Below are 8802 nucleotides of genomic sequence, written 5' to 3'. Positions count from 1 at the left end.
TAATGCGATTTTATTTTCTATGGTAACGATTCGATTTTACAAAACAAATTCTCAAACCATTTCCAAAACATTTTTCTTCAATGTAACACACCTTATCAGACATAATTTAACCATTATTAATTGGAGATATAAAGGTGAGGAACCTTTTTGTCAAACAAATTTGAATAAAACCACTAAAAAGGATTTAAAAAAAATATAAACTGTAAGCCTTTGTGGTAGAAATCAAACTACACTTTAATGTCCCGACAAAAATAACACTAGCAGAAGCCAACGAGTAAGTTGTTCTTGCATATCGCCCTTCTTGCAATAGAAAAAAATGCACGACTAGAATGTACTATTTATTTACTGCCAAAAGACATACAACTTATTGTACAAAATTGAACTACCCGAACAAGATATTACAAATTAGCAACAGAAACTAACTGGACCAAATAAATAAGTTGTTAAACCTGAAACGAAGCAGAAAAACGTTCCCGTTGCATTTTTTCCAAAAGAAATAACTTCAACAATTAAGGATTTATAATACAAAAACAGTTATTTACAGGCTGGTTTAAACTTACTGAATGTACAAAAATAATCTATTAGTGAATGCGCCGCACGATTCTGATTTGTGACACTAGTCAAGAGATTCATACTGAACCTAGCAACAAAAATTTTATGGAACTGCTAAGTTGTCTCAACTATGAACTTTGTCGGGAAGACTTCAATATTGGTTATATTCCAGGTATAAAAAAAATAGAAGCACTACTTGTTTTACTTGTAGTCACAAATCTAACCGCCTGACAAAACTTTCTCAACTTCTAAACAAATCACATAGTGATTTGTTCCCAATGACTATAAAACTTCAACATCTACAATTCAGTGTTGAAAAAGTTAAGTCTGATAGCGACGTTTGTCATCCTTATATTACCTTTCCTTTGGGAGATACCTATTCATCAACAAACAATTTCATAACAACAAAGTTCAAGGTAAAATAAAACCTAGCAAAGGCCTCTAATGTAGGTGATAGAAGTAAATAGACATATCAATTAAAGCTGATTAACTAAAATTTCTACACATAGGAGCATATCAGTAATATTAATTTTAATATTAATTTAAAACCAGTAACATTCTGGTACAGTAAGCCAAATATCAAACCTAGGTTCCAAAATGTTAAAGTCTCAAAAGGAACAGATTAAAAAAATATATATTTTTGAATGACAAACTCTACGAAAGTCCTGAGAAATACTGGTGCAAGATAAATTCTATAAAACAAAATGTGCTTGAAAAACAACTTCAATACAGCCATAATTAAAGAATAATTAAATCCTGTATGTTGCTTTATTTTCATTAGTATGTATATAAAAGGCTTTTTTAAGGCACTAGAGCCAATGGAAAAGTGTAAAAGTAAAAGAAGCCCAAAAACAGATATCTCCTTAAAAAAAATAATATTTCCCATGCAAAACTTATTTTTCAATAAATTTATTAATACCAAAACATCCGATGGTTTTGAAAGAAGATTTTTTCACTCCATGTGTAGATACCCTGCAAACAGAATTATAGTATTTTAAAGCCCACCAATAATATAATTAAATAATTTAATACATGTTAATTTTGAGATTGTTTAAAATGAAACTACACTTTGACATTCTCCTAGAGGCTTACAATAGCCATTCTGAGTATTGTGAAGCACCAATGTCATACTTACCAATTACCAAAATATTTTTGAAAAATTATAAATTCTACCTTACCATGCTAGAAAAATTCACATATATCGAGCCCGCTTCTGGTGCGTTGGACTCCCCATTGGCACATCATGAGGAGAAGCTGGTCTTTTGACACAGTGCCTGGCCATCTCGCCAGCAATGAAGGCACACAAATCAGAACCCGTTGTTGGAGTAGAGGCTCCACGAGCTATCTGACGGGTGGTTGTAAGAGCCAAAGCTTCCCGAAACATGTGCAAATTAGGATCGGGTAAGTGAGGAGTTCCCGGTTCACGGTTAATGTCCAGGGGATGGTGGTGGGGAGGAGGTGATAAGTTACGGGGTCTTGGGGACAACCTGTGGTGGTGACTTTGTCTTGGAGGTGGTGGTTTACCAGCTAAATATGCTAGCAAATCCTCTCTTCTAATTAATCTTCGTTTCCTTTTTGCCCAGTGCAGCAGTTCATTGTTACGTTTCTGGTAGCCGCTCTGTCTCGCTAGCTCATTTGTTTTTTTTAAACTCTCGCATGAATCTAAAACACAATAAATGTAGTTACCGTTTTAATTTCATTATTATAATAAATTGACGTAAAACTGATTTGTTTTAGAATAAACTAGTATATAGATAGAATATATAAAGATATTTTTATCTAAACCATCATGTTATTGATGGTCACTAGGAATTCATTGAAATATATTGATAAATATAAATTGAATGATTCAAACAAAAACCTCACCCCTATACAATGATGTGACTGTCCCTGCAGCTGTTTGAAACTGCAACCATATGGCAGCTGGTTCTCCTGAATAACGATCTACAATGTGAAAAAAATAAGAAATTTATTTTATGTAAATTAACTGTAAATTCTAATTATTTTTATCAATAAAAATTCTTTAAAATATGCTTTTCATTATTTCTGCAGTTTCAGTTCCATACCAAATACCAAAAAAACAAACTGAAGCTCTGTAAAGTTGCAAGTGTCTTGTGAACATTTAGAATAATTTCGCAATTCTCGCATACTACCAAAATTTACAAAATTCATAAATTCTACAATTCAAAAAAACCTAGATCAAATGATATTTGATAAACAGCACTACAATTTTTAGTACATAACCTAAGGACAAAGAAAATCAGCTGATTAATGATCCACAAGAGAGGACATGTCAAAAAAATGTCCTCAATCTATAGTCTAAAAACACACAACCTAGACCCAAAATTTTAATTGATATTAGTTTTAAAAAATTACCGCGATACAGTTGTGCTACAGCCGTCGCAGAATCTTGGAAACAGGTCCAAATACGTCTTTGCGAATTATCACTTTCCTCTAACAAGGAGCGATCGTGATCAGGCTGGCCCTCTATGGCATCCGCACACTGTTGTTCCCAACCCGACAACCAGCTCTCGTCGTCACCTTCACCATTCATATTTGCAATTTCGAATTGTTTAAAATTAATAAAAATACAAAAATCTTCGCAATGCGGAACTTCAGCTGGGCCAGGCCATTTTTTTTGTTGAATTAAAGGCTCCTCACTTCCCCGAAACGCACAAGCAGCCAAAACCACAGAACACTGCTACTAAATTCTCAAATGACACTTGCACTGATTGATTTCATATAGTATATTGTTAGATAATTTCTGTTTACTCAATTTTTCTCAATCGTAGAATATGGATTTATTAAAAATTTAAATTTGTCTGATTCTGACTAGAGATATGTAAATTTCATTATAAATTTAAATATTTTTGAAAGGCTTGGAATTAAATGTCTTAAAAATTTTTGTTAATCCTGACTTAGAGTAAAAATAGCAAAAATACTAAAAATATATTTAATCTGCGTCGAATGAATGAAATTTCTTAAATACGGGCCAATAATGGTGCATTTTGGAATGTTATAGAAAATCGTTTATAATTTTGATCCAAAAAATAAAGAAGACGAATTTCTAACCTTTAAGGAAAAAACGGCTTGTCATTTCACATCTTTCACTGTTCTGATAGAAATTGCTAAATAATTTTGAAACACTTGTGAAAATTGTTAAAAGTATATAAGCAATTATGCCAGACCATTTAGGAGATGATATGAGAAAAATTAAAAACGAACCCGAGGAACAAGAAAAGGAAATAAAATGTATGTAACCTGTAAATATATTATTTATTTTGAATATTTGGGTTTACGCTTGTATTTCATTTTCTAGCTTTGGATGAAGGTGATATTGCGTTATTAAAGACCTATGTAAGTATTATTTTGTGAACTATTAGCTTAGTGTACACTTTATTATTTAGGTTGTTTAGGTCATATTGATTCATATAATTTTGATTGTATTCTATTATTTTGTTCGGAACATCCTTTTATTAAATTGCTATTCACTAAAAAAAAAGTTGCACAGGGCCAAGGTCAGTACACAAAATCCATAAAAACCGTTGAAGAAGACATTCAGACCATAATAAAGAGGGTAAATGAATTAACTGGAATCAAAGAGTCTGACACTGGTTTGGCTCCTCCTGCACTTTGGGATTTAGCGGCCGACAAGCAAACCCTTCAAAATGAGCAGCCTTTGCAGGTTGCTCGATGTACCAAAATCATTAATGCAGACACAGATGATCCCAAATACATAATCAATGTAAAGCAATTTGCAAAATTTGTGGTGGATTTGGCAGATTCGGTTGCGCCAACAGACATCGAGGAGGGTATGAGAGTAGGGTAAGTAAGCTTCATTTTCTTTTCTATAGGTTTTCTGAGGGATTCACCACTGTGTGCAATGCTGCAAATCGCCCTGGAAATTCCGAAAATCTTCAAAATCCATGGGTAATCTTGCGAATTTGCTCGCAATATGCGAAATCCCGCAATATTTTCACATGATATTAGGTGACATCATTGTGTTAACTAATGAAAATGCGCTATAATGTTATGCGCCTATGTGAGGCTGCCTGGTGAGAACTCAACTATGTGGTGCCTCTAAAATTTGGTGTTTCAGTTTTCAATAGGTCATCCCATGATATTAGTTTTTTTTCTAAATAATGTAGCAGGTAAATGTAATAATATGTAGGAGTTAATATATTATATTATATATAGACCGTGCTTTGGCAGACCCTATGCATCCTGAACATCGGGATCAAGCCAGCTTTTGCCCTTTTGCTCTACCCGAGGTTTCTGTCCTCGCTGAGCTGGCCTTAGGACACTTGCGTTATTCTTTGGCGAATGCCCCCCCCCCCCATATATTATATACATAGCAGATATTTTACGGAATGCAAATGAAAAATGTGATGACAATATATTCCGGGACATCATCATCATCAGATGTTTCGTCAAGATCTCACTTGACAGGTCAGTGTTCTGAGTGTTTTCGGAGCGGAAGCATTGAAAATTCCGAGTGAGATCTTGGCTAAACGTCTGCAGGATTCACTCAGTCGGAGTTCAACAAATGAACGGATGATAATGGTATATATATATATTCTGCAATTTCTCTTGGGTATTCGGCCTCTCGAAAACAATTAATGTGATTCTCTTTCAAAATATTCTTATTTTGTATAGGTGACAATTGATGACATTTGACGTTGTGTTAATATGTTAAAAATAAACATAACTTGTCAGCAAATATTTTATACGGATTGGAATGGCATGTAAAGCAGGTACCGATGTTTTTCATTAGTAAATATATTGGATATTTTAATTTTGTTAGTTTAAAATTGAATGATATATTTTGTTAAGGTCTTTAGAATCGGTTTTGTAATTAATTGATTTTTTGTTTTTTTGGATTTCTATGCCTTCATAAAGTTCTTTTTTTGGTGTTAGGTTCTGTTAGTAGGACTTTTAACTTTTTGAAAATTAAATGTGTTTGGTGTTTTCTCAATGGGTATGAAGACCTGTTTTATTTTTTTTGTCATACTTATGTCCGTTGATTCAATTTTTTAATAAATATTGGCTTGTTTGTGCTATATACACGCTGTCGCTAATAAAAATCCGTATAAAATATTCGTTGACAAATTATGTTTATTTTTAATATATTAACACAAGGTCAAATATCATCAATTGTCACCTATACAAAATAAGAATATTTTGAAGAAGATCGAAATTACGATCGAAACGTTAATAAATATTTAGAAGAATAACATTAATTGTTTGCGAGAGACCGAATACCCAAGAGAAACTGAAGAAAATATACACATTCAAATGCACGTTGGAGAGTTCCAGGATCGCACAGCAAAAGGCTGAACACTGGTTTAGTGCAAATAAATTAGTTTAAATAATGATAATTAGTTTTTTTCCATGCGAAATTTAAGTACAGTTAATTTTAATAAAATAAATACCAGATTTCTTGGCATCTATATTGACCCCAAACCGCAGTGGGACTCCCATATAGTTGCTCAGAAGCTGACCAAAAATTTGTATTTGCTTCGACGTTTGACCGAAAATGTCTCTCCTGGTGTGTTAAGGACTGCATATTTTGCACTTTTTCATTCACACCTCCTATATGCGATCTTAATATGGGGCCACGCTGCTGGCAGGCACCGTTTATTCAGATTACAACGAAAAGCAGTTCAATTATTAGTGGACTTGGGTATGAGGAGAACTGTAAAAATGCCTTTCGGGACTTGGAAATTCTTACATTGCCTTCGTTGTTTATCTTGGAAAATGTATTATTTATAAAGAAAAATCTTCATATATTTACCACTTATAAGGAATTGCATGACCCTCAAACCAGAGGTCGGGACAATGTGGTCATTACCTACTGCCGCTTGGAGAGGTGTCAAACTGGTCGAAATTATTGGTCCGTTAAGGTTTTTAATGCTCTTCCAAATGCTGTTCGTAATTTAAAATTTGAAATGTATAAACAAACAGTCAGACGATTTTTAATTAATCACCAATTTTGTTCTTTTGATGAATATTTATGTTTCAATTATAATGTACCAGGTGCATTTTAAGTATATGTTATTTTATTTCTTTTTGTTTGACGTATGTAAATTATTTGTGATAGTAACAATAATAAAGTATTAGTATTCGTAGTCGTATATGAAATTTGGGATTGGGATTTGGGATATTAGGAAGTTCTTTGAAAGTTTTTGACTCAAATTAAAAATTCAAATGCCCATTCCCAATCAAATTGTTTAAATTTTGAAACTATATTAGAATATGGGATGGTTTTGGAATTGAGGGAGTAGATTGCTCAAAATTTGCAAAATTAGTCTCTGGTTACATTAAAAAGAAAATGCCTGAATGTTGCAAACAATAAACTATCTTTTTAATTTGGTGTATTTACTATAGCAAAACGTAAAAGCGGTATAAGGATTTTACAATGGAACTTTATGAAATGCAACATTAGACAAAGTGTTGTCATTTAGGAAAAATGACCAAATGATTTTTCAATGAAATTTTTAGTTTTTTTAGTTAGTTAGTTTTCAGTCAGTTAGTACTTATTTATTTTTAAAATGACATAGAGCGCTAAATTAACAATTCTGTAAGTAAATCTAGCCAAAATATAAAACAAAGACTTTCAGCAGGAGAAATTAATAGACCTGCAAACGTCACTTTTAACATAAAATTTCACATTTCTCAGAGGCGGTAAGATTGAGTCATAGGAAATATGAAATATGTCAAGAAAGTTTCATAATATGGGTCGGTCTATTAGCATATAATTTAATACATAATTTTTGTATAATATAACAAAGCATTTAATTACGATAAGTATTACAATAGCCCGTGGAAGTTTCTTTGAAAAATTAACAATGATTATTAGCCGTAAAAATGACGGTAACTCCTTCCTCACTTTTACTGCTGCCATAAAACTTCAGTTTGTGTATCTTAGTATTTTTGATTATATGATGGTTAATTGAAATTATCTGCGCAATCATATGAAATCGGCGAAACCCTGCAATATTCTGCAAAATCTTGTTTTCATTTTTTTTTATGATTTAGTGTGGATAGGAATAAATATCAGATTCATATTCCTTTGCCTCCAAAAATTGACCCTACTGTCACTATGATGCAAGTTGAAGAAAAACCTGATGTTACTTATAGTGATGTTGGTGGTTGCAAGGAACAAATTGAGAAATTAAGGGAAGTTGTTGAAACCCCATTATTACATGTAAGATTTTGTTATAATATATTGTCGGTTAATTATTAAGATATTGCTTTTAGCCGGAAAAATTTGTAAAACTTGGCATTGAACCTCCAAAGGGTGTTCTTCTATTTGGGCCCCCAGGGACTGGCAAGACCCTTTGTGCTCGTGCTGTGGCAAATAGAACTGATGCTTGCTTTATTCGAGTCATAGGCTCTGAGCTTGTGCAGAAGTATGTTGGAGAGGGAGCAAGAATGGTGAGAGAATTGTTTGAAATGGCTCGATCAAAGAAAGCATGCCTTATTTTCTTTGATGAAATCGATGCAATTGGGGGCGCCAGATTTGATGACGGAGCCGGTGGTGATAATGAGGTACAACGGACAATGTTGGAACTTATTAATCAATTGGATGGATTTGATCCTCGTGGTAATATCAAAGTACTGATGGCCACCAACCGACCAGATACTTTAGACCCTGCATTGATGAGACCGGGTCGCCTGGACCGAAAAGTTGAGTTTGGATTACCAGACTTGGAAGGAAGAACTCATATATTTAAAATTCATGCTAGGTCTATGTCAGTGGAAAGAGATATTCGGTTTGAGCTGCTTGCTAGGTAAACTTTTGTAATTCCGCATCTAACCAAGATTATCTTCTGGATCTTCCCTCCGAATTTTTTTAAGATAATCACTTAGTAACAATTTTTGCATGAAACAAAAAATAATTTATTTCATCACAAATTAAAAATAGCTATTTGTAGTTGAACATTTTTTAGATTGTGTCCTAACTCCACTGGAGCTGAAATAAGAAGTGTTTGCACTGAAGCAGGCATGTTTGCAATCCGGGCCAGAAGGAAGGTGGCGACGGAGAAAGATTTCCTGGAAGCAGTCAACAAAGTTATAAAATCATATGCCAAATTTTCGGCTACTCCTAGATATATGACTTACAATTAATCTGCCAGATTGTATCATTCTTCATTGTTTATGATAATAAATAATACTTATAGTAAGCAGATTTCTCACTTTCAAAAGTTGTTTTATTTCATGAATTCATTTATTTCATGAGTGGGGTAA

The 8802-nt window shown here is 33.2% G+C and overlaps 2 protein-coding genes across 2 annotated transcripts; one reads left to right on the top strand and one right to left on the bottom strand.

Moving 5' to 3' along the window:
* Positions 1-308: 308 nt before the first annotated feature.
* LOC132699040 (HUWE1-associated protein modifying stress responses) lies at positions 309-3262 on the bottom strand. Its single transcript, XM_060665496.1, has 4 exons — positions 2929-3262; positions 2419-2496; positions 1731-2214; positions 309-1524 (listed from the first exon to the last, which is right to left on the bottom strand). Exons 1-3 carry the CDS (start codon positions 3104-3106, stop codon positions 1745-1747), a joined length of 726 nt encoding a protein of 241 aa, XP_060521479.1. The 5' UTR covers positions 3107-3262; the 3' UTR covers positions 309-1524; positions 1731-1744.
* Positions 3263-3602: 340 nt separating this feature from the next.
* LOC132699038 (26S proteasome regulatory subunit 7) lies at positions 3603-8753 on the top strand. The gene is made up of 6 exons (XM_060665493.1): positions 3603-3804; positions 3872-3909; positions 4064-4377; positions 7591-7759; positions 7813-8345; positions 8505-8753. The coding sequence occupies exons 1-6, from the start codon at positions 3732-3734 to the stop codon at positions 8680-8682; spliced, it is 1305 nt and encodes a 434-aa protein (XP_060521476.1). The 5' UTR covers positions 3603-3731; the 3' UTR covers positions 8683-8753.
* The last annotated feature ends 49 nt before the right edge of the window (positions 8754-8802 follow it).

This window comes from Cylas formicarius, unplaced genomic scaffold, assembly GCF_029955315.1.
Source record: "Cylas formicarius isolate icCylForm1 unplaced genomic scaffold, icCylForm1.1 PGA_scaffold_3__17_contigs__length_32017465, whole genome shotgun sequence".
NCBI classification, from domain to species: Eukaryota; Metazoa; Arthropoda; class Insecta; order Coleoptera; family Brentidae; genus Cylas; species Cylas formicarius.
Note: the sequence above shows the minus strand (reverse complement) of the source record. Positions and strands in the feature narration are given on the sequence as shown.

Excerpts from the sequence above, each read along its gene's own strand:
- LOC132699040 (XM_060665496.1), bottom strand. The coding sequence starts at position 3,106 with ATGAATGGTGAAGGTGACGACGAGAGCTGGTTGTCGGGTTGGGAACAA. Across the intron at positions 2,497-2,928 it reads TGTAGCACAACTGTATCGCG|ATCGTTATTCAGGAGAACCA; the intron begins GTAATTTTTTAA and ends TTCACATTGTAG. Across the intron at positions 2,215-2,418 it reads AGTCACATCATTGTATAGGG|ATTCATGCGAGAGTTTAAAA; the intron begins GTGAGGTTTTTG and ends ATTGTGTTTTAG.
- LOC132699038 (XM_060665493.1), top strand. The coding sequence starts at position 3,732 with ATGCCAGACCATTTAGGAGATGATATGAGAAAAATTAAAAACGAACCC. Across the intron at positions 3,805-3,871 it reads ACAAGAAAAGGAAATAAAAT|CTTTGGATGAAGGTGATATT; the intron begins GTATGTAACCTG and ends TTCATTTTCTAG. Across the intron at positions 8,346-8,504 it reads CGGTTTGAGCTGCTTGCTAG|ATTGTGTCCTAACTCCACTG; the intron begins GTAAACTTTTGT and ends AACATTTTTTAG.